The sequence below is a fragment of the Zonotrichia albicollis genome, chromosome 12 (genome assembly GCF_047830755.1).
Source record: "Zonotrichia albicollis isolate bZonAlb1 chromosome 12, bZonAlb1.hap1, whole genome shotgun sequence".
NCBI classification, from domain to species: domain Eukaryota; kingdom Metazoa; phylum Chordata; class Aves; order Passeriformes; family Passerellidae; genus Zonotrichia; species Zonotrichia albicollis.
The window spans coordinates 15049965-15075181 of NC_133830.1; the positions used below are offsets into that span (position 1 = coordinate 15049965).

The 25217-nt window shown below is 42.6% G+C and overlaps 2 protein-coding genes across 4 annotated transcripts; both read right to left on the reverse strand.

The window, feature by feature from the left end:
- Window positions 1-42: 42 nt before the first annotated feature.
- ITIH4 (inter-alpha-trypsin inhibitor heavy chain 4) lies at window positions 43-18224 on the reverse strand. 3 transcript variants are annotated; one of them, XM_005485510.3, is made up of 23 exons: window positions 18088-18224; window positions 16005-16165; window positions 15499-15603; window positions 14411-14573; window positions 14201-14311; window positions 13988-14116; window positions 13004-13120; window positions 12260-12428; window positions 11146-11262; window positions 9493-9674; window positions 8915-9097; window positions 8200-8339; window positions 7452-7600; window positions 6999-7031; window positions 6601-6648; window positions 6330-6362; window positions 5843-5896; window positions 5515-5553; window positions 4930-5043; window positions 4118-4292; window positions 2603-2757; window positions 1777-1879; window positions 43-1292 (listed from the first exon to the last, which is right to left on the reverse strand). In XM_005485510.3, the coding sequence occupies exons 1-23, from the start codon at window positions 18160-18162 to the stop codon at window positions 1217-1219; spliced, it is 2631 nt and encodes an 876-aa protein (XP_005485567.2). In that variant the 5' UTR covers window positions 18163-18224; the 3' UTR covers window positions 43-1216. The 3 variants fall into 3 exon arrangements, with proteins under 3 accessions (XP_005485567.2, XP_074406118.1, XP_074406117.1); XM_074550017.1 differs by lacking the exon at window positions 5843-5896; XM_074550016.1 differs by lacking the exon at window positions 5515-5553.
- A 2762-nt stretch (window positions 18225-20986) lies between these two features.
- MUSTN1 (musculoskeletal, embryonic nuclear protein 1) lies at window positions 20987-25126 on the reverse strand. Its single transcript, XM_014265992.3, has 3 exons — window positions 24341-25126; window positions 21519-21639; window positions 20987-21321 (listed from the first exon to the last, which is right to left on the reverse strand). The coding sequence occupies exons 1-3, from the start codon at window positions 24347-24349 to the stop codon at window positions 21215-21217; spliced, it is 237 nt and encodes a 78-aa protein (XP_014121467.1). The 5' UTR covers window positions 24350-25126; the 3' UTR covers window positions 20987-21214.
- Between the last annotated feature and the right edge of the window lie 91 nt (window positions 25127-25217).

The window sequence follows — 25217 nt, forward strand, 5'->3', positions numbered from 1 at the left end:
CCTGCTTTTGATGCAGTGAAGTGAGCAATCTGGTACTTCCAGTTTCCAAATTCCACAGTTGGTCATGTAATTTGTGCAGCAAAATCAGCACCTTGAAAGTACAAGCAATTCACAGAAACATATCTTGGCATTGTGTCTGCACAGTTCTTTCAAAAAACAGGCTTCTAATTACACAGTTTGTTTTAGCTTATTGACTTTGGCAAGAAATAGTTTCTCTTTTAGTACATTGCTTTAAAATAAAAAGGTTTTTTCCAGTAATCTATTATTGGCATGATAGGAAGAAACTTCTGTTAAACTGCCTATAATGCTGGCATATTTACAAGTTCAAAGATACAAAGGAACTGAAATTCTAAAACAAAATAATTTTGGAATTAAAACTTACAAAAAGCAGAAGACTGAGACTACAACTTGGATATCATGGGCAGAGGCTTCTGTGTGTGTGTTTACTCTGCAGTGTTACCTCCATGCACAGCAGGTTGGGTTTGAGATGTTCATTATTTGTAAAACATCTTCCAATGTTTGCAAAATGTATGAAATGGAGCCAAAAAAAGCCGCTAACTTTTGGGGTTGAAATGCAATGTTTTGCAATCTGAGGTTTTGTAACCAGCCAATGGCTGTTCTGCAGATGTTTCCAAAAGGGAGCCTCAGAGACTTTTGCAGCAATGAACCAGAGCACAGCTGGTGTGGGTTTGCATCACCCCATTCACTGCTGATTCCATGAGCTTTGAATGGTCTCACAGAGCAACCTCCAAGCAATAAAATAGAAAATGAGAGACATGGTAAACTAATACTGCCTCAATCTTCATGATGTTCTCACAAAAGGCATGGTTCAAGAACACCATCATCTATAAGTGGATAAAGTCCTAGAGATCTATTACTGTTTGCATGACACGTTTGTTGGCTTAGATGATTCCACTACTGATTTTTCTTTGGAAACTTAAGTCCATGTGTCCATATCAAGCTGTGAGCTGATAATTTTATTTAGTTCATTCACATAAATCTTCAACAACAAAACCACATTGCAATTAGAAACCATTTTCAAATAGCAAACAAGCAAGGACCATTATATCTTGAAAGTATAATTATTTCAAGATAAAACATCTGTGACACATATATAGAGCAACAGTAAAGCTTTAACTGTGTGGTTTTTTTGATGAAAGTACCAAAAATACTTGGAAGAGCTTCATTTCCATAATTTCCTTCAAAGATTTTTTTCCTAGGGAGTTAGCTCTATTGACCAGCAGGAAACAGGTTCACTGGCTGACTCAAGCCTGTAATCTTTCTTGTACAACCTGAAATGAAATCAAAACAAGAAAAAATGTGATAGCACAATTGAGGGGCAGGGTCAGAATTGCCCTGATGTGCAGATGGTACCAGGAGTCAGAGGCCTGGGTGGGCAGAGCTGCACCTCAGCCCTCCCAGGACCTGCACACTCACACTGTTTTTTCCCCATCACAGATGTGTGCTAAAAGCAGTTGAAGGATAGAAAATTTTCCTCATGGTAAATCCAACTGAGGGAACACTCTCCAGGCTAACAATGCAAGCTGTACCCCCAGGGTGTAATTATTTCCCCCAATGAAATAGGAATCTTGAGCCCTGTAGCATCATTTAAACAACAAATGTAAGCTTTTGGGAAAAAATTAAAATGCAAGTTATTTACACCAAAGAGGTGTGTCCTTACAAACATTCCCTCAGTTTCATTTCTTTAGATCTCTGGTATTTGCTGATAAAATAAATCTTAAAGCACACCCCCTCCTCTCCTTCCATATCTGGTACCTGGAAACTTTGTGCTCAGATCCAGACACTCTCAGGAGTCTTTCCACAGCTCTCTGATCATTGTTGGAGTTACTCCCAAATTGTGCTTTTGAATAAAATTGACCTAAGCAACAGACATAGAAATAATTAAAAATTACAAACCAGCGGAGTGTTGCTGTTTGTTTAAGCCAAATGGCAGCTCTAACACCAGGAGAGCAGCTCTTCATCTCAGAAAACAAACCAAAGATCAAGTTTGGATACTCCATTAGCAAGATTAGAAAATTCCTCTGTTTCATCTGTGATCTGCTGTTATCCCTAACACTCTCCATGGAAAGGTTCAGCCTTTCTCTGATGGTTTTTCACAATTATTTCTTCCTTGTGGTTTTTGGAATACAGAGCCTCTCTTTTTGCAAAGTTTCCAAAACAACTTCAACTTAGGTCCCACCAGGATTTTTGGAGCCAAGATGTTCAGGAGCAGCTGGCTTTCATTTCCTAACCATGATTGTTTACAATTTTATGTCCATTATTTATAGTCTGTTATTTGACATCAAATGGATTTTCTGCATCAGTCATGTCATTCCACAGCACTGTTGAGGTTAAGCCCAACTATTATTTCTGTCTTATTTTAACATCTTCTAAACCCACAATGGGCTACTTAAGGTGAATGGAAAAGCATTGTGTTATGTGTTATGTTTCTAGAGTGAGACCTCCCCTTTTTGGGATGGCTGGGCAGTAAAAGTTGAATGTCCAAGAGGAATAAATTAAACGCAAAGTTTCTCAAGAACTCCCTGACTGCAGTCTCATTTCAGGAGCATTCTTTGCTGCACACATCCATGCTGATACACACCCAGAACTCCAGTGACTTTGTCTGAAAAACGGTCGGTGTTCAAGAAATAGAGCCCCAGGAAATCTTCTGGAAACCTGACCAAGGAAATTTTTACTGTGACCGTATCAGGCAGTGATGCTGTAACACTCTTTTCCTTTTCAACTGACACTGTCAGCCTAGGAAGTAAATTACAAAGTTATTTCCAAGAAGAATGTGAAGAAAAAATATATATTTAACTAACTGATATTAATTAATCAAAATAATTTCACTTCTGCCTTTTATCTCTTTGCAATTGCATTTTTCCTGATCTGTTTGTAGTTATCTTTAAGCTAGAAAATATTGAGTAGAATATCTTTTCTCTCTGTGCTGCACAATAGGTCTTGCAAATATACTAGGGGACAATTTTTTGCTGATAAATACACCTTATTATCCATAATGACAAGAAATGCTTGGATGGGAAAAAAGCCTTCTCACTATTTTAATGAAAAAAAAGGTAGACTAATAATATAATTCAATCTTTTTTTAATGAACAAGTAAAATTTTTTTTCTTCAAGATTTTCAAATCTTGCCTTTCTTCTGACCCATTAATATTATTGTGATCCCAGGTGGTCTTGGAGACCACAAATGTCACTGTCATTTTGCTCCCTGCAGACAGGATTAACAAAGCCACCCCCAAAGTGCTGATGCAAGTGCTCGGGTGCTGGATTGAAGCAGGAGGATCATTCTGCTTGGCAAATTATTCTGGGACATAAATCCAGCCAGCTCTTGGCTGTGTTTGGAATGCAAGGATAATTGAAAGCAGTTGTTGTAGGAGTTGTTATTGTCTAGAACTCTGTGTGTGGGAGCAGCAATGCGTGTCCTGTCTGCCCCAGGCCAGCAGGGGATCCTTGTGGAGACTTGTTCCAGCAATATAAAAAGGGCTGGGGGAACCAGCTCCACTCAGCCCTTCCTTGGGGTACTGAAGGATCCTGCTCTAATTACTGCAACAAATGAAGTCTGCTTTTAAAGTATTCCTTCTCCTACAGTGGAGATAAGTTACAGACAGCTATTCCAATGCTTAATGCCTGCCCATAAAAAAATGTCAGCTTCCCAGATGGGAGTTATTGCTAAAACTGCAGAGAAAGAAAACCCCAGCCTGTGTGGAGCCAAGAGCTGTATAAAAGGGACAGTAAATGTCAAAGCCATCACTGGCAGTGCTCGCTCTGCCCTGGAGGAACACAAGGGGGCTGCTGGTGGCACCAGGCTGCTCTGCATGGCTCCTTTCCTTTGGAACATAAATACATGAACAGCAGGCTGATGGTGCAGTTGTTTTGGTTCTCTTTACACAGGCATGGAGAATTAAAATTAAACTTATTTTCGTCTCCAAATTTGAAATAGGGGATTATGAAGATACTCAGCTGCTACTCACACTGATATACTTGCTGGAGAAGGACATTTGGAAGTGCTTACTTCAGGTAAATGGGAAAGGAGAGGCCTGAATGAACAAAGATCTGACACATTTTCAAGTTTAGGAAAAGACAGGGAGATGTTTCTTACCCCTGGATGGTGGAGGAGGTTGACGTTGTCCATGACAGCCAATTGTTGTTGTTATTGTGGCTTACAAGGATTGCATGAGTGTAGACATGGATTTGCACAGGGGGATTCACATAGTTGATATCAAACTGCACAAAGTGATTTATTCCATCTCCAAGTTTCCCCATCACAGTGAGTCCTTTAATACAAATGTGTCAGGTGATTCCTCTCTTAAGGTATAAGTGATCTTAATAAACCTGCTCCAGTTTTGTTACTGAAATGACTGCAGGGTCTCAAATCTACTTTTGTGGGGCATTTCTGCCTTGTAGCTCCACATGCCCCAGGTCTGTGGTGGGGTCACTAGAGCTGGTTTAACCCCATGCTTCCACCTCCTGTACACAGTTGCCTGTGTTCCATAATCAGAGCAGGTGCCTGGTGCCTGGGCCATGGCTCCTCAAGGACAGGACCACAGAAAATCAGCTGTGCACCCAGAGCATGCACCTTTCTGTTGGCACACAGGGACCATAAGGTTTAAGGTCTCTGCACCCTCCAAAGCCCCAAGGGCTGGATAGGAGAACGCCCTAAGGACCAGGGAGGATGTGACACCAGGAAGAAAAGGGGATTCTCAGCCAGATCTGTGAGAAGTCCCCCCAGCTGTTACACTGTTAATATTGCCCAACAGAAAGGCAGAATTTACCACAGTCTCTCTGGTCAGTGCAAGGCAGCAGGTGTGAGATGGCTCTTCATGAGAGGGGCTTATTCCCAAAAACTCCAACTGCACTCACAGACCCAGTGACTCTCCTTACCTTGGTATTGGGGTAACATGGATCACTCACCTTGCTCTGGATCTGACAGCAGGGGGACAGAGGTTTGTGCTCTCTCATCAATATTTAAGCAGATTCTTTCATTTTGTCTGGGTAATTGCAAGAGAAGTTGTGGATGTTCACTGGCTGAAAAGAAAGAAGAAAAATATCAGCAACAAAAAAAATCTAGCCTCTGTGCGGGATAGTTACAGCAGAAGTAATTTATAGATTTATGCCTAAAATAGTAGTTATAGCTTTTAAAGGATAGAACGATTAAAAACTAAGTAATATTGTTGAAAAGCATACCAGACACAGCACCTTGATATGAATGAAACCAACAGATTTTAAATACAGCGTTTACTAAGGACAAGGAGCACTTAAAAAGGATCAGGCTGAAGATGTGCTGTACTGCATTTCTTATATCCTTGAGCCAGAGAAGTCTTCTCATGGAGTACAGGAATACTTTCTACTTAAATGGAAAGAACTAGCCAAGGTTAGCAAGAAGTGGTAAAAGGTTTTCACAGAGTTGATGCAGCCAGAAAAAGCATTGTTGCACGAAGAAGTGTACATTACAGTTACATTAGAAATTGAAATGGGTATAGGATGTGTGTCACTCACCAATAGGTTGTGCTGTTTTGGCATGTCTGAACCTGGAAACTGAAACAGTCAAAATTATTAAGAAGAGTTTATTGAAACATTTTTCTGTAAGTCAGCTGATGAACCAGGACAAATGCTGTAAAGAAATCCTTTTAAACAGAGCTCTTCACTGACAAGTGTGGAGAGCTTGGCCTAAGAGGAGCTGTCCCAATGGGGGAAAAGAGCACAAGGACGGGCCTGTGCTCAGCTGCAGCTGTAGGAGGGTTTAGAGCTGTTTTCAAGGGTCACTGGGCAGTGTTGAATGCAGCACACCCAGCCCAGCCCCTCTGACCCCACTGTGAGCAGCTACCTGTTGAAAACATCTTCCTGTTGCTGCCACTTTGGAGCTCAGAGCGCCATCGATCTGAAAGAAAAGGGTTTTCCCAATGTTTTGTTGCTTTGGGTTTATGCCTTGCACCTCCATCCCCACACTTTCAAAAAGGGAATCTGTCCTGCTGCTGTCCACTGACTTTTCTGGATACCCTAGGACTGGTGAATTAATTTGTTCTTAGCTTCATTTCTTTCAGCTTACTAATACATGCTTTTCCACATCTTTCACATTTATTTTCATGAGATATATTTTTTTTATTCCTGAAAAGGGACCAATATTGTTTTCAAAAGTTTATAGTTCATTATAAAATATCTGAGGACTGAAATACATATAATAAAAACTGAATTGTATATCAAGTGGGCATCTCCAATCCAACTGCACTTATATACAATATGGTTGGTATGACCCTACATATGAAATGAACTTTACAGAATTATTCTGAGGAGAAACATGGAGGAGTACTTACCAGCAAGTCGCCCACCCCTCAGTGCAAATGCAACTGGAGAGAAAAAAAAAAAGAGTATCTGTGTTTTACTCATGATTGCATTACATCCCTTAGAGGAGAGGTTCTGCTATTGAACTCCCCAGCAGCACTTTGAAAGAGGCAGCTTCTAGAAACAGGGCAGCATTGTGATGCTCTCGATACATTTCTGTGAAAGAACTAGAACAAAACCAAGGTTCTTCACCTATAAAATTATTATTCAAATAAATGCAATTTCCAGAGAGGAAAAACATACCTGAATCATCCTCCCCAGGCATTCTTGAGTGGAGTCTTTGGAGAGATGCTTCACATGTGGTAGGAAGAAGCAGAAAGCATCATTAACAATATTGACTTGAAGAACTACTTTTCCTCAAGAGCATAGATAATTTTGACCGGTGAGACTTTCTGAATGGAAGATTTTCTCCTTTTGTCCCTGTTATCCACCTAAAACCTGCAAAGACTGTAGCAGGCACTGCTTATAATTTACGTCACATATTTTTCAAATCTCAGATACTTCCCTCTACAGAACAACCACCATGAACTCTTCTGTTTGTTTTGGTTTTTGTTTGTTTGTGGGTTTTTGTTTTTGTTTGCTTTTTTTGGTTTTTTTAGAGACTATGAAAATATGCTGCTGGAAAAGAAGAAAACACTTACCTCCTGCTGGAAGTTTCCTGGGCTTCTCATTGTCTGTGAAGAGGAAGAGGGACAGATGAGTGTCACAGAGTCAGCACTGAATTACTTTACCCATGTGAACCAGCAAACTGGGACAAGGGATTCAGGTGATGATGTTTTCTGGGCTGAAGGATGGGTATATATAGCACTTGCAGAACTCTGACTGAGGCCATATTTCCCCCCCTGCATTCATAGTAACAGCTATTAGACTATCTTTAGTCAATATTTAAACAAACTATTTTCCATTTCCATTGAAGTGATTGTTTCATCACTTCACCTTTCAAAACAATCCTGCATGTTTTATTTTGTAAAGAAGCCAATCCCTGAACTCCTGCCGCTGATTTGCCTTGTTACATCACTATCAAATGAACCTAGGTGGAAGTTCAACAACAGTGAATCAAGAAGAGCAGAGCATTCCAGGGGAGCTGTTTTTACCAGCCTCGGTGGGTTTGTTTGCCAGCTCCTCCTGCTGCTGGGGTTTGGTGACCACCATGGAAGTGAGTGGTGTGACAAAGCTGTACCGCAGGGACAGATCCAAGGCTTGGGCCTCCAGGGCCTTCTGGTCCTCTTCTTGAGCTGAAATACTAAAGTCTGTGTTAATGATGGAGCAAAAATGTGTAGGGACTATGAACAAATCAGATTCCTTCATGCATTAGCTGTGTCTCCTCAGATATTTATTATTGAAGGGCCAGTAGTTTTATGGGGATAACTCAGCTGTTCCTGTGCCTGAAATTATGGAAATGCTTCATTCTTTGCAACATGTATAGTTTAAATACATAAAAGTAATAGATACATGGTCTATGAAGTATCTTATGGACATCCATATTGTTCTATTCCCTAACTATTGCCATTTCCTTATCTACAGACAATATTTCTGGGTGTGCAAGAACAGCTCCACACAACCCATACAACTGAAATATATTTCATAGTAATTTCATGTAGAATGTGTTACATTATGTGTTCATATATATATGAAATTGAATGTTGTAGTGCTACCATAAACTGAAAGGCACTTCATGTTCATCATACAGTAAGGTAGTATTCTCCCAGTATCTTATGTTTATGGTACCATCTGGAAAAATATTTCTGTTTCTTTGTATTTTCTGATTATATAATTTGTGAATAAGGAATTTGTGCTTTGAGAAGTTAGAAGTTTGTTATGTGAGGCATTAAGATCTCTTACGCTTTTTCCAGAAGCTGCTGAATGGTCAAGTAAGCCCACAGTCTCTCTATGAAATTCCCAAAGATGTATCTTTGATTTTGGAACACTTGCTCCTTCTCTTTGACATTTGCTTCTTCCTTAAGAGTCAAGTTACTCGTGTGCTGAAGTGGGAGAAAACTGACCATCAAAAGAACAGCTCCATAAACTTCAGCTCTATAAACTTCATTTATAGTCACATTATGAGACTTAAAATCTTTCAGTACCAGCTGTCCTTCAATTTTGTTCTTCCCCATTGGAAAATGCATCCCCAAAGTATCTAAAAAGCATGTATTTTAGATCTGTATTTCTGCACTTGACACAGTGATGAAAAAAGGAGTTAAATTCTATTTCAGCATTTTTGAGAAGAATAATTGAGATTTCCTACTTCATTGTAACAATAGAATCCTAAAAGTGCTTATAAGGCTAAAATACTTGAATTTTGTTAAAGAATTAGCAAAACTGAATTAAAATTTCTGTTTACTTATTTGTGGATATTCTTCAAGGTTTTTCTTTTGTAGCAAATTCAAGAGAGAGTAATTTTAACAAATTACCTGAGAGATCAAACAATGAGAAAACAGCTGAGAGCCCAAATGTAACAAACATATACTAAACATAAAACACTTCTTGAAGCCTCCTATTGTGCCACAAAAGACAGAAGGGAGAGATGTGTTTCACAATTAGTAAACTAAACACTTACTGACTGAGCTTTAATTTCCACTGGCAAAAGATCCAGTTCATTGCTAATTTTTCCAGACACTATAATTTCAGATCCTTCAAAAAACAGCTTGAAATTGTTCTTGGTTAATCCTTCAATGGAATTTTCTGGATACTGCATTTCAATTTGCATTAATATTGGGGTAGCCACTTCTTGATAAAAGCCCTAAAGAAGAGCAGTAGGACAGAGAACACACACAAATGACAGCAAAATTGTGCAAAGCAATATGTTGAATGTCTAAAGCCCCCTTAAAAAGCTTTTTCTTTAGCAGTGCAAGACTACTGCAAACTCAGAAATTGTCCACTTCCCCTAGACAGTTTCTCTTTTTGTAGTAGAGAAATGTGTGAGTTTCCCAGTTTGTCTGAATGTGCTGATTTGAAAACTTTGAGTCATGGATAACATGGAGAGTACAAACCCTCAGATATCCCAAAATTGCCTTCCCCCCTCAGCTGAAGTAACAGGTAAACTCAACCCCAATACTTAATCTCAGAAAATCTGCGATTTTGCTGCTAGAACTAGATATAAGCTGAGGCTTTCCTGGCACATTCCTTACTCCTGACCTGGAGCTGCAGGGCTGCATCAGCATTTTCGTAGATACGCCGTGCTATTCCCCCATTGCTCAGGGCCATTTTCTCCAGGAATTTATAACTGACATCAAACCCAAAGCCAAGGCAGAAAAGAGCATAATTCCCATTGATTGCTTTCTGAACGTTTTCTTGAATTACTTCCACATTTCTCTCACCTGTAAATGAAACAAAAACACCATTGTGGGTTTGGGGCTTTTCAAGCGCAAAAAGACTGCAGCAGGTTAATGGAAAATACTGCCTGAAGTTTTTTAAAATAATTCAGAATAAAACACTAAAAAAATAGGGGATAGAATGCTAGTAATGAAATTGGAACTGAAAGCACAACTCTGCATGTGGAATGCCAGAACGTGATTCTCCCCTCTTAATGACTTTTATTAGGTTTTTCTGATGTTGTCATGGCTAAGTGCAAAATATTTTATAGGATTACAGGACCAGAGGAGGTTTTTAGTAGGGAAGGGACGCACACTACAAGTTATCAACATGAGGGATGGATACACTTCATCAAGCATACAAAAGACAAGTACCATCCATAAAAATTATGTGTGTCAATTGAGAGAAGAATGGATTAGTTAATGGTGCAATTCCAACAAACTGCCAATGAACTCAGCCATGCTTCTCTACCAGCCCCTTTGTGTGACAGAGGAAAAGATTTCACACCATCACCTTACTCCATTTGAGGAGCTGCTGATGGCCATGTAGTCAGAGTTTTTCCATCAGCATTTCCAGGCTGAAGCTGTCACTGCCTGCAGCAATACCATGGGAGCAGCTCAGAGTTTTCTTTTTTAGCTGCTTTGTTAAGGAAGGCAGTGCAGGCAATAATGCCTGACACTCCACCCTGGCCTGATTTCTAACTGCTGGATGTGGGCAGCACTGGAGACTCACTGTGGCTGTGCTGGGGAGGCAGCACTGTGAGCTGAATTTTATTAAAAAACACAAACAAAATCAAGAAACCCCAAGGCAGAATGGCTCACACAATCTAAAAGGCAGAATGATCTTATTACAGACTTACAGATGAAGTACTATTGCTGACCTTGGAGTGATGCTGGTGCTACACTAAACTAAGACAAACCCCTATTCAAGACAAGGGAGTTTGTGCCATTGCTCTGGGAGTTGCTTATTTCACCTGATAGTTCAATCTCGATCCTTTGGTTTGTGCTGTCACAGCTGATCACTAATTAAGACATAGCAAAGAATACAGAACAAGAAGCACCTTGAAAATATCTTAAGTTTGGGGCACAGAGGGTGAAGAAGCACAAGCAATATCTCTCAAATAGGACTGTACACAATATCTGTATAATGTCTGTATTTTGTCTCTAGGTATTTTACTTTTCTATTTCAGCTGTGTTTGGAATATCTCCAATTCCCTGTGTTTATAAACCGGGAAGGCAAACCGGTATGCAGCAAAACAATTTCCAGCTGAAGGATGTGCAGTCATGGGCAGGCAGGCTGTGCCATCACAGCCCTCAGCAGAGCCCTCTCATAACCCCCTCTCCAGACCCAGCAGTAGCTGGGCCTGTGTATTCCAAAGCTCCTCTAAAACACGGGCTAGGTCTATCAGTATTGGGATGCAAGTGTAACAGATAAAAATCCCCAGAAGAGGGAGGACTGTGCATGGCATTCACTCACCAGAAGTGGGCTGGCCGTCAGTCAGCAAGATAATCATGGAGACGCTGTGCTCCGGCAGCCCCTCGGCTTTGTCCAGCACACCCACAGCAGCCAGCAGGGCACCATTGATGTCTGTGCCTGCAATGAGAGAGCAGGCATTGCTCACCTCAACAGCAGAATCTGCAGAGATTGCTGCCCTTCATCTGCCCAGGCCCTGCAGACTTGTTTGAAGTTTTCTGCAGGAAGTAATCCTTCTGAGAGAGGAGGATTTAGGGACTTAGCCTACTGGACTTAATTACCGGGTGTTATATTGCTGCAGCAGTGCCCGAGTATTCTCTTGGGAGGATTTTCCACACATATGTCATGGGAAATACAAACATGTCTAGAGCCATTAAAAAATGCTTAAGTAAACATACTGTCATCTGTTAACCTATATTTAAGAAAAGTTTCCCTGCCTTCTATAAGAAATCAGAGAAAAGAGCTGAGCATGGGTGGGTTTATTGGTGTTAAGTGCCTAGGGTAAGGAAACTTCTGCTCATTCTGACAGTGTAACATTAAAGGGAGACAGAGCCCTTGAGCTGTGCTTAAAACTAAATAATAACACCAAGCACACTGACTGGTGCAGCAACTGAAATGCCATGTCTGTTTTGCCTGTTTTATTTTTGTGGCATGGCTTACCTTTGAGTATAACTTTGGATGTTTTTCTTTTTGGTGGTTTTTTTTTGTTTTGTTTTTGTTTTTTTACAAGGAGACGCTTGATATAAATAGAAGAAAAAGTCAGCAAATTGCTATCAAATGTTGAGTGAATTGCCATTTTTCTGTCGAAAAAGTGTGCTACCAAGGAATCTTCTAATTGTCTCTGTGATAAAAATTGGAAACAAAACTCTGTGGCTTTGGTTCATAGATGTGCTGTAAGCATCTCTTATATACCATATGACTATATCTATCTCATAATGTAGTCACCAGTCTGACCACTCACAGGCTTTCTTTCCCACTCGTCACTTATAAGTCTTAAAAATTGACCTGCTTTGTAAGCACTAGTGGTAGCTCTGGGGCACTATATAACTAATAAAAATCATTATTTTCTAAGCAATTAATTGCACTGGGTGCATATTTGTGGCTACGAGCACTGTACCTCCCCTGGCAGTGAGAGTCTGCACCAGTGCTGCAGCACTGGCCACGTTCTCCTCAGAGGCTGGCAGCAAAGAGCTCTTCCACTCCACCACTTTGTGGTTGAAGGTGATAAAGCTGAAATGATCTTCTTGGCGGAGGTCCTGCAAAATCTTCAACAGGGCATCCCTTGTCTGTTCCAAGGAGAAAACAATGAGTTTGATAATTTCCACTTCTTTGCCAGAACTGGGATTGAAATTACAGTGTAATAAGGGAGTTCTCTACAGCTCTGTTCCAGAGGCAGCCCTATGCCTTTATTAAACTCCAATGGAATGTTTTAGGTTGGGACCATCAGAAATAGACAATTCACTTCACTTACAGACACAAAATCCAAGCTATGAGGGCTGTAGGGGGGCTTGTCTGCTCTTAAACAGAGCTACATACACAGTCATCAATAAACATAAAAAACAGATAAATTAACTCTCTGAGCTTCATTAAAGAAAAAAACAAACACAAGAAGTTCTGCAAAAATACAGAAGGTTCTCTCTGCCTCAGTGTTTAATATCCATTAATATAGTTGCATCAGACAAGAGTTACTCCTTAATAACTTCAATCTATGCATATGTATTTTCAAGCACCTCTATACCTCTGAACCTTTTGCTCTGTACAAAACCAGTGTGCTTCCAATGAAAAGTTCCCAGTTGCTTCCTCAGAAGGCTGGGGGGTGTGTGCCTGCTGCTAACAGAGGTCATGCTTTGAGGGAAGTTACCTGTTCAATTTTTCTGCCTGTCATGGAGCCACTTCGGTCTATAACAAAGATGACATTTTTGGGAAACACTGGCATTTCTTGGGGTGCAAAGTAATGGACAAAATACCCATTGACAATCTGAAATACAGAATGTGAAATCACCCATAAAAGTACATCTGAATAAATAAAGAATAAATCTTAACATTCTGGCACAGCAAGAAGTGGGAAGCATGCTCAGCATTCTGCTCTCTCGATAAGCCCAAATAAAAGAAAAATTAAAGAAAGTAAAATGTATTTCCTAGCTGGAAGCAAGATTGTCTGTAGAGAGAAAATTACCAGAGAGCAGCATGCATACATACATATATATTAGACATCTCAGTGCCATAAGTATGATATATGCATATTATCACTGTGTATCATATTACCTCTTTATCATTACCTATGAGTACATCTCTGCTGTATGACTGTGGCTGCCACCTTTTAGCACACCCATGTATACTTCATTAGTGAAATGATATGGAAAATACTCTATTTTATTCCCTGGAGTAGGCATCTGTTCATAAATATTTGTGAAGTTCCTGCTGTATTTAGTTATTACCTCAGTTGCCACAAAAAACAGAGACCAAGCATCATTTGAAGTGATATAAATCACATTACTCTAAACTTCATTTACAGGAAGCCACAAATACACTTTTAGAGGAGACAAAATAATAATTAAAAAAGACTGTAAAAAAACCATCTATGAAATACCAATCTAGACTGGGCATTTGAGTAAGATTTGAAAGACTGATTTTTTTTTTCCTGAGTGATCCTTTTTTTCAATATACCTGGATGTCTCTGGGGATTACTGAGTATCACCCTCAGTTCTTGCTGACCCTGGATTAATGGGAAGAGATTTTCCTGTCATTCTTGGTGTTTCAAAGCAAATGTTGCTGTTTTGCTGCTTTCACTTCACATTCATACTTATCTGTGATCTAAAAGCATTTTCATTTATATATTTTTTACCTGTATATCACCTGCAGTGGCTTCTCTCTTAACATCATAACGCACAACAAAATCACCATTGAGGAGCGTTTCATCAAGTTCAGAATTTTTCTTCTGTTGCTCTAGAGTTGGCTTAAATAAAATATGAGCCTGCAAAGCAATCAGAAAGAAACCTCTAAAGCAATATAACTTAGAGCAGCCCCTGGCAGTAACCTCTGGCAGCTGCTGCTTTACCTTGGTTTCATTCTGCTCTTTGGTGAGTGCCTCAGTTAACTCGTTTGTCATGAATGTGCTGTCTGTCTCCAAGAAGTGAATGCCCTGGGGCTCGAAGATGTGCACGTCGATCTGACAGCAGGGAAGTGAACATCAGCATCTCAGAGGGAACATGGCTGTGCTAAAACCCACAGCACGGCTCCCTGCCCAGCCCTCCCCAGGACAGCTCACCTGGAAGTGCTTCACGAGCTGCTTGGGCCGGACCTTGATGAGCAGCTCGTACTTCCCCAGCTGCCGCTTCAGCAGCTCCTCGTAGGTCAGCTCAAAGGTGACTTTGCTGGCAGCCGCGATGCTGACAGACACGTGGAACTGCTCCAGCTTTCTGTCTGTAATTCTGGCGGGAAGAACAGTGATTTACCTCTTTGTGGTGCCTGCAGTTTGAAACAATTTGCACACTTTTGTTGTGGCCCCTCTAAGGGGCCACATGGGATAAATAAAAAAAAAAGAATAGCAGTAAATATTTTTCATCATAGAGAGGATTTTTTACATTGCAGGTGCTATTATGCACATCACATATTGAACATTACATCAACATGTCATAGGTGCAAGCTGAGAAATGGAGCAGAAACCCCTGCATACCTCAGAGTGAATACCTGTGAAGCACAGATTAAATATACCCTGAAACTGTGATATCTGTCCAAGTGCCGCGGTGCTCTGTGCTTGCAAGGAGCCAGACTCAGCACTGAGCATCATTCCAGCATGGCAAGGTGCTCTTGAATGACAGTGACCAAGGCTGGATGGAGCTCTGAGCAATCTGAAAGGTGTCCCTGCCCATGGCAGGGGGCTTGGAACTAGAGGATCTTTAAGGAGCTTTGACCCTGAGATTAGCTCAATTGGTCAGAGCATGGAGCCAGTAACACTGTGGCTGTCGGTTCAATCCCTCTGTGGGCCATTCGCTTAAGAGTTGGACTTTGTGATCCTTGTAGATCCCTTTCAAGAACATTCTGTGATTCAGTGATTCTATGACAGCAAGTCCCAAGGCACTGCTAAACAGGGATGCTTCAATGGAGCCCATTGCAGGACCACCTATACCATCATATACCATCACATTTTGTGAATTTATATATATGCTAAAAATACATACATATGTATATACACACACACAAAGATGCACTGTCCCTCCCACCAAGAACACAAGACTGATTTTCACTGATTTGACCCCACTAGGATGTGGCCATCTCCAGGATTTAATCTGCCCCCAGCCAAACAGGAAGCCAAGGAGGGGTGTGGGGGCTGCCTTACTCAGAATAACAACATACTTGACAAGGCCAGCGCTCTGTCCTTGCGAGACTGCCGAGTCATACTCGTTTTGAGCAGCAGCTTTCTCCTTTATTATTCCTGGGTATACTTCACCATCAATGGACCTGTTTGGTTTCCATGAAAATTAATTCATATTAGAAGGAATGAACTGGGGAAAGAAACTCAACAGAAGTTTTTTGTGGCACTCTGGGCATGAGCAAGGGATGCTGGCTCCCTAATCCCTTCCCACCCAGAAGGATGCCAGGAGCCACCACCACAAAACAGTCCTTGTCCTTGCAGAGTCTTGAGGAGGCTGGAGCAGGAGAAACACCACCACTGAGCACATCCATCACCCACCCTATGCAGCAGGCAGCCTGGCCCTGGGCACCTCTTTTCTATTTGGCTGCTTACTACTTATCCCCACAGAGCACTTTCACAAAGGACCCTCTTTGTGCTCCTTCTTTGAGCAGAAAATGAACCCCCCTCAGAGCTGCCTCCTTTACACTGCAGCTGAGGACTGTCCTACATGGAGAAGTTGGTGATGAAGGCTGTCTTGGGTAACTCCACTTCAAAGGTGGCCTCTCGGGACTCATTGGCTCGGTTGACAATTCTGCTGGTGATGACAGTGTGAGCAAATCGTGATGTGACCTTGCAGTCCACGTGGAGGCTGTATATTTCAACAGCAGGCTGGAAAAAAAAAAAAAATAAACAGACTGAGACAGAAACACGCAGGTTTTTCTCCCAGACCATCTTTACCTGGATGATTCTGTTGGAAAAGTCTGATGAAGAAATGACCTGTTAGAAAGCCTGGCTGGAACTGGGGAGGGGATTGTTCTGAGCCAGTCTGCTTGTTCCCATCTTTGCAGCCACAGCCACTGTCCCATGCAAAGCCTGCAGCTCCATCTGCACATCTGCATTTTGCTGTTCCACAGAAGATTCTGTTGAGCCTTTTTCTCTCCTTGGGGTACAGTGAAGCTGCTGCTGCATCACCCCATGCATTGCCCAAGATTTTCCTCAGGAAGATCAGAAGCCCCTTTAAGCCTAACCCAGGGAAGGTCCCTGGTTTTTGTGCAACTGTTTATTTGCTCTCCCCGCTGTTGACTTTGCTTCCTGTTTTCCAGCTTGGTATCTTGTGTCCCACAGGATGTTTAGCAGGCTTGAAACCTCGCATGGCCCTCCCAACCCCTCACTGGTTACACAAGCTGAGATGCCCTTTGAGCACTCAGGTTTCTCCTGGTCTGGTTCTTCCCCTGATGGCCAAAGGAGGAGGGCACCATTCTAGAGCTGCCTGGAGCACCCCAGAGGGTGGCTGGACTGAGAACTGCCTGGAGCACCTGCCTACGTGGACACCTCCTTTTGCATTTGGGATGTCTCTCTAAAGGCCCCACCCATGTTCCAGCAGTGGCACTAAGAAAGGCTGATCTGGGCATCACCAGCCTCACAACAGTCCAATAACTGATTAAAATAAAAAAGCTCAACAACAAAGAATACCTTTGCACTTCTGTTTTTACTTTTCCAGCCTCCAAGTCTTTTGAATGGCTAATTATCTTTAGCTATTTTGATAATTAATCTCCTGTACTTTGCTTGCCAATTAATGGCATCCAGTGGCTTCTTCTCCATTAGGACACTGGCTGAAATGCAAAACTTGGCTGCCCTGCCATACTCAAACCTGCCCATGGCACATTCGGAGTGAGGATTTCCATAAGGAACACCAAGCCCCAAGCTGTGGTTTGTCCTGTACAAAATTTACCCCGTGCAGAATCTGCTCTGCTGCCACATGCCCAAGGGATGCTGCAGGGAGCAGGACCTGCATCTCCTGCACTTTAGGCTGTGGGCAGCACAGCCCAGGGGTCAGTGGGATGCAGCGTGGGGAGAAGCTTTGCTGTGCAGAGAGGGAAAGGAAGCAGAGAGGACCAGCCCCAGGCACGTACCCACAGGCAGAGGCACTGTGGGCCCCACACACCCCATCCACGGCTTCCTGCAGAGATCTCAGCTGCCCCTGAAGCGGCCACCAGGCCTGGCCCTGCCCCCCAACACCTGCATTTCAGTTCCACTTCACTCTCTTCTAAATGGGCACAATGGACAGAGAAATCTTCTGACCTAAAGCTTCCTTTTCCTCTCCAATATTGATGTTTTTATAATGCCATCAGTCACCACTGTGATAGTACAAAAGAGAGTTTGCTCCTCCAGCCAGTGCAAATAACTTTCCACTTCCCTCTTTTCCATTCCATATTTTTTATTAAACACTTCTCAGAAACCTCCTGGCACTGCATAGTGCTTGTTAGGCCCTGTGTCAAGATCCAAACCTCATCCAGGAGCCAAAGCAGAGTTACTGATCTCTCAAATTTGATATCTTACATTCCAAAGGAAGAGAATCGTCAAACACATCTGCAAGCACCTCCTGCTACATTTGTACTACAACAACCCAAACAAACAATCAAAATGACCTTAAAAGGACCCAAAGCTCTAAAATCTCCACACAACCCACCCAAGTCTCCCTGGGAGGTGGTTACCAGAGGAGTTACCTGCACTACCTGGCCAGTTACCACAACACGACTGCATCAGCAAATGAGCAAATGAGATATTGATAATAAAAATAGAGCAAATACCTTCTGATCATTAGTTTCTGCTAACATTATGAGTGAGGAAAAGACCGTCAATGCAAGCAATGTTCTCTGCTCCATTTTGGAAAAAACCTAAATTTCAAATGAAATCTCTATTTATCTTAATCAGTTAATGAGTAACACGTACTCGGGGATATCATGTAGGCTTTGAAGAGACACAGAAATGTAATATTTACCCATTAAACATAGGTAAAACTTGGACTTGGTTAATGCTTATTTTTCCAACAGATCTTTGCTCTTAAACATTAGAATTTTAATGTTTCCTAACACATACAATTAGGAAATTTCTATATTTTAAAAAAAAATTAGATTTCACTGTGTCACATGAAATCCCTTGGGCAGATGACTTGGTCTATGCAAGAAGCTGCAGGAATCTCTACCATATTCCACAGTAATGATTGGAAAGGGCACATCCTTAACATTATCACAAGCACTTCAGAGATTTGGAGATTACCAGGGCAGGCAGCATTCACATGAGCTATTACAGCTGATGGCTTTCTCAACCTTTGTGCCTCCTTACCCAAATGGCCATGATCCTTGGTAGGTAATCCCATTCATTGTCATAAATGAACACAAAGATCCTGTGGAAATATAAGCATCTGTGTTTTCTTCATGCCTGTTTTCCAAAGTTTCCATGTGGAGAGCAAGCTTCTAGTGGTCTCAGAGTTGCAAGGAAACACTAAAGCACAACTCAATAATTTATTACTTACCAGACATCTACAAGTTCACTACAAAGAATGTGCTAAGCACAGTCTGGTCTTACAAGCTTTGTGCTTTAAGTAACTTTAAAAAAAATAAACTTACTCCTTTCAGGCAGACTGCTTATACTACTTGCAAATACCACATCCTTTATGGCAGGACATGTAAATATATATCTTTTAAAGAACAAAAAATTAAACTGCAATACATTCTATTAACTTGTACAACTCATGTAATGCTTTAATCCCTTAAAATACACAGGATTAGACACTTAGTGGCCTAAGAGCTGCAAGAGCCAAAGCTTTAATTAAGTGGATCTGTCATCAGTTTTCGAATGCTCATGTGTAAGATCACACAGATGTTAAAGAGCTGCTTTTGCTGCACAGATTTAGGCTGCAGCATCAGCTCTGGCCCTCACATTTTTTAGATGAGGTCCACATTAAAAGACAAAAACAATGTCCAGTCCTTATTGTCACACTTGGAAGCAGCACAAGTAAATGAACTGGAAATAGAGCTGTTTACCAAATCCCCCTTCTCTGGCAGACACCTTACTTGGCTTCCCTATAGAATCCATGTGGGACACAGAGGTTTCTGTGCTTTATTAAATCAGCACCAACATATCCAAAGCAGGGTCTGAAACACAGCATCCCCCTGTCCTGCTACCCCACCTGCAAACCTGCAATAAGGAAAGTGACAACATTTTGCCCTACTTGTCCCTTGCCACCATTTCTATAACTATTGAACAATCTCCTTCCACCTTCTCAACACAGGCTAATTAAGCAGGGTTTGTTGAACTCAGTGCAAAGGCAGCTCCAGTATTATCAGGGCAGGAATTTTTTCCACTGTGACTTTTTTCATGCTCTAGAATGATCTTTCTTGGAAAAAGGCTCTGCCACAGGTACATACCTGTGAGGAGCCTGTGCTCCATGGAGAAATTGTGCCCATAAAGTGAGGAGGTGGGGCCTGGGCTGCAAATAATAATCTTTTAAAGTGAAAAAAGTAGGGCAAGGCAATGCACCAGGAATATCATTAAAGAAACTTTCCCCTTAAAGCCAAAGGATTTGCTGCTGCCTTAAGTGAGGTCCTCTCCACAGCCTCTCTGGGATCTGTGTGGGCATTGTCAAATTTTATCTGTCAGATGTTTAGGACACAAATGCCAAATATGATGCATTTCATGGTGCACAGAGAACTTTGGCATCACTTTTACTTCTTAATCATGTCTAGTCTGTGTAAAATAAAAGTAGTTTCTTTAACTAAGGTGGCATCTGACTTACCATCCCCAGGCTGCAGAGACCCAGGGTGTGTGGGGAAGCATGGCAGGTGCCCACAGAGGTTCCTCTGTGTTTTAGCACAGATATCCAGCTGAGAGGAAACACTCTGGGGTTTGGGAGAAAACAGGTCTGGTGTTTAATGCAGCAAATTAGGAAGCAAACAGCACTGGGAAAAAACAAGCTTCCCCTCAGAGTGTACTGGTGTTGTATAGAGACACTCATTGGGTTCTCATGTCCATGGTAAGGCAGGACATGGCGGCTGGGTCTGGCACCCCACTTCTCCTGTGATCCAGTGGGACAGGAGGAAAAAGCCACTGGGGAGCGAGCTGAAATCCCTCCCTTGGTGCTGGGACACTCTGAGAGCTGGGCCTCTGTCCTCACAGCTGAGCTGCATAAAGGGAAATCATGGCATTGCTGCCCAGAAGGGTGTGAGGGGAGAGATATGGGGGAGAACTGTGAGCGGAGAGCTATGGGAGGGAACTGTGAGGAAAGAGCCGTGAGGGGAGAGCCATGAGTGGGAACTGTAGGGGGAGAGCCGTGAGGTGGAAGCTGTGAAGGGAGAGCCGTGAGCGGGAACTGCGAGGGGTGCGCCGTGAGGGGAAGCCATGAAGGAAGAGCCGTGAGGGGAAGCCGTGAGGGGACAGCCACCACCCTGTGCCATGCAGCCACCCTGAGGGCCCTCGCCAAGGTGCTGCTGTAAGCAACACAGATCTGGGCGAAGTCTCCAGGTTTCTGTGCTGCCCCTTTGATCAGCTCCTCCACAGATCCCCTGGTGTGAAGAAATTACACTGATACTGTGTCATCAGGGTATTTTTTCCTTGCATTTGACAGACAAAACCATCACCTGTAGTGCTAAAGTGCCCACGGAATTATTCTGAGCCCCAAGTGAAATGAGTCACCACAGTGTGCCAAGCTGAGTCCAACAACCTTTTTTATTAAACAATTATAGCAAACATTATCCAATATATAGAAAGAAAGCATGTAATAAAAATGAACATGGAAGTTTGACATGAGTATATTCACTACTTAAGGACTTACAGTAGAAATTAGCTACTTCAGTCTACAGTGACTTTAGTGCAAGGAACAGAAATTTTGAAAAATGTTACAACAATAATTTTGGTGAGTCACGTCCAGCTCCACCGTCAGCCAAAGACGCTCTTGGCTGGTTCGTCCTTCGGTTTCTCAAAGACTGTTTCACCCCCTGTCCGAGCCCCGCTGAATACGGAAGGTGCTGCGGAGCCCATTTGCTCTTAGAAAAGAAAACCAGGAGAGACAATCAGTGAAATACCACCCAAATTCAAGGGAGTCAAATTAGTGCTGCTGAAATACATATATACATTTGATAAATACTTCACTTGTCCACCAGATGAGGAACCCTTTCACTTGAAAAGGGCAATTAAGTCAATGTTTTACTCTGCTTAATTGCTTCCAGTCGAGGAGACTTACCACACTGCCTCATCACTTGGTAGGTTTTAGATTTAATTTCCTGGTTTTTGGCAAGGTTTCCTCTGGCTCCTTTGAGGTCTTCTTCCTTCACTGGAGGACGCTTCTTTTTCACAGGGGCTGGCTAAGAAACAGACCCACACATCAATATTTTGTTTTCAAAGCACAGGGAACAAAGCTGCCTCCACCCAAAGGCTACAACATACAGAGTTGCTAACACAACATTTCACCTATTTCAGTTCTGAAATTACATACTCAACTACTTCAGATCTTTCCATAATCACAGTTTCACTGCCCTTCCCAAAATCAGCTACCATTCTTACTGCTCTGAAATTGTCTTTTTATTGTACAGCCTTTGAAAGAGCAATGAAAGAGCAACTTAATTAAAAAAAAAAAATCTTAGATTTTTTTCTGTCCGCCTCTACCTGCTTATTCTGCAAGTACTGATTGGTAATTCAAGAACCTGTCCAATATTTGGAAAGGAAAAAATCACTTTATTACTAAATTTGGCTTGTGTCTACTTACTTATTCTTTGGATGGTCAGAGAGATTCCAAATCTGGACTTGGCTTAAGTTCAAATAAACACTTGACCCATGGTTGATCATCTTAAATTTAAGGAACAAAAGGATCTGAGCACTCAGCAGGGCTCTCTACTGAACACATCTAAAGCCCTGGATTTGGAACCCAAAGAAGGAGAAGGAAACCTAATACAGAAACAGATGCATCATCAGGCGGTGCACTGCTAAAGCCAAGTACTAATCTGTTCACAGTTTATTTCACTACAAGGAAACAGGGATAACATTGTTTCATCAGCCTACCCCATCTCTAAATTAGGACTGCCCAGTCAGACACAGCCCCACTCTGCAGCAGCCAGCACCATAAGCATTCCTCCATCAGTTTATTATTTCATGGACGGATTTTCAATGTCCCACCAGGCAGCCCTCATGGCAAGATTCAGGGGCACAGAGATATGATCAAGAGGAACAGAAGACCCCCACACTCCAACTCTAATAGATTTGCACACTGAAGGATCAACAAGAAACTTCTCTGACCATCAGTACATAGACAGGGCTTCTGATATTTGGGTTCTGGCATTGGTGGAGCCACTCAGGCACTGCCTGTGAGGCTAAAAGCAGTTGTGGAGGGAAACAAATCCCTCAAGGCTGGAGCAGTGGGTCCCAGGGAGCCTGCAGAGACAGCGCCTGCATGGCTGGCTCCCGGATGGGTGGGCTGGCTCCTCTGGAGCCTTCAGCACGATTTCTGCCTGCTGCAAATTCCTGGGAACGCTCAGAATAGCTCACTGTCAATGCCACTCACATGTGTTGTGGGAAACAAAACATTTACGAGATCTCTGGGGAAAACACTCATGAGTAGCCAAAGCAAGCAAGGGGAAAGGGTGTCAGCAAACTCTTTAAAATTCACAACACCTAGTGCATGGTTGTTCAGCTGGTGAACCAAACATCCCCACGGCCAGGAGTCACCTGTCCTTCTGGAATGACAACTGGCACATGATGGAAACAGTCTGTCATGCCCATGGCACACTCCACAGGCAGCCAACCCAGGAAGGGGAAAAGCCCCTTGCTTTAGGAGCAATGTGAAATCTGTGAGGATCCTTCACCCATTATTGGTAACAGACACTAACTGTGAGGCTTCTACCCACTGGGACAAGGGAATTCCTGGGGACAGGGGGAGGAAAGGTGGCTCTTGGCATGCACAAAGATACAGCAGGCTGAGCAGAGCTCTTGAATGTCACCCAGTTATTTTAAAATAAACCGTCTCATGCTTTGATCGCAGAGGATTTTCCAGCAGGACAGTTGCTGTGGATTAGTCGGCCCCAGCTGAAGAGCAAAGCTGGTGCACAGAGAGGTTACGGTGAGCCCTGGCCAGCAGCTGCCACTGTCACAGCCCCACCACTGCTAACTGCTGCCAGAATTTCCCAGCAGGGGTTGCCAGGAGCCATTCCTGGCACGGGAGTGCAGCCTCTGCTTTATCTCCTCCTGTCACAAGACAGAAAGTGCTACTTTACAAGACATACAACTGGGTTTTAAGTACTATTTTCTTTGGAGTAAAGAAAATCAGCTGAACTGAGTTACAGTCTATGGCTGAAGAACTGTGCTCTTCTACTTGCTCTGTGCTCCTACTCTCCATCACATTACTCCTGTAAAACTCATGCTGAGGAGAGCTCTGCCAGGCACACGCAGCTTGTGATGCAAATGTAACATTTACCTGAAAGCTCACCATTTCTGAGCTCGTTTCAAGAGCACTTTGAAACACTGATTATTGGGGCATGCATTAAAGACAAACCATTAGTTACAAAATCAATACAAAAGTATTCATTTAATACAAAATTTCAGTCTCAAATATCTTATCCTAACCCTTAGAATTTTCAATCACACTCTTTTCTCCTGCATGTTAATGCACTAAGCTTTACACAGTGAGATTTCAGCACAGCCACCTCTTTGCAAAACAGAATTTCAGAATCACTGTCTGAGAAAGTGTGTTAGAAAGGCAGAGATTCCTCCATCTGTGAAACATCCCAACGCAGAGTAGGGGAAAGGATTTTTCCCTTTCTACACAAATAAAAATATTTAAGGTAAACCAGAACATTTTAAAGCTAAATTAATTAACCATGTAGAGAGCAGCTGCTTTCCTTCCTAAGTATGTACTTAAAATATTTTAATCACACAAGTCACAGAGCAGTAAAACTGAATTCACTGGCTAACGGGAGGAACTCGCTAAAAGCTTTTCCAAGCACAGCATCCAAACCAGCAGCAGGTTTGCCAGGCGCCGCTCCGAGGGCTGGCAGCGCACAGATGTCCCCGTACCTGTGACATAACTGCGGCGCTCCCTCGCTGAAATCCCTCCCAGGTCCTTCCCGACTTTGTTTAAATCCGGCCCGTGAGCTCTGCGAGCGCCTGTTGTTGTCCTGGACTTATATAGAGCATCCGAGTGAAGTCAGGAGCTGGCTCATGTTCCCGCAGCAGCGCGGGATGACTCGGGCCGGGTCGGCTGCTGTTGTCCGAGGTTTATTCCTGGCGATGACTCGGGCGCGCAGCATTCACCGCGCCGGGCTGACGGGGGCAGCTGCGGCAGCGGGGAAGCCGGGTCCCTGCAAAAACCTTCCCGGGGAGTCCGCTGGGGATCTATTTATAGCTTTAAAAGGCAAAATGTTGTTTTGGACACAAAATTGACTCTGAACTCTCTTGGGGAAGGGAGTGGAAAAAAAGAGTGAGCATTGCTTTCCCAGCATAACAAAATATGTATTCTCTAAAGATGATACAAACCTGAAGTCCAAAGCATAACTGTGCCCTGAATCACTTGAGCACAGGGATCTTTAACAGGAGAGTGTTTCATGTCTTTTGGAAAGCTAATAAAGTAGGTATGGTTTTACCCTTCCAGCTCTATCTCTGATCATGCTCCAGTGCTGGCTCTTACACAACTGAGAGAGTAAAATCACCTTCTACTTCCAGCATGACCAGCAAGTTTAACCATTTCACCCACATCTGTACAGGAACAGCTTACTCAGACACGGATAAACTCGGTGTTCCCCACTGTACTTGCTGACAGCAGGAAACCTTTTCTCAGAACTTTTAATATTTGTTCTCTACACAATTTTTTAATTAAGTAAAGCCCTGCCATCTCTGAGCATGAATTCTATTTTTCAATACTGGGAGAGGTTTGAGTAGGAGAATGCTTCCCTTT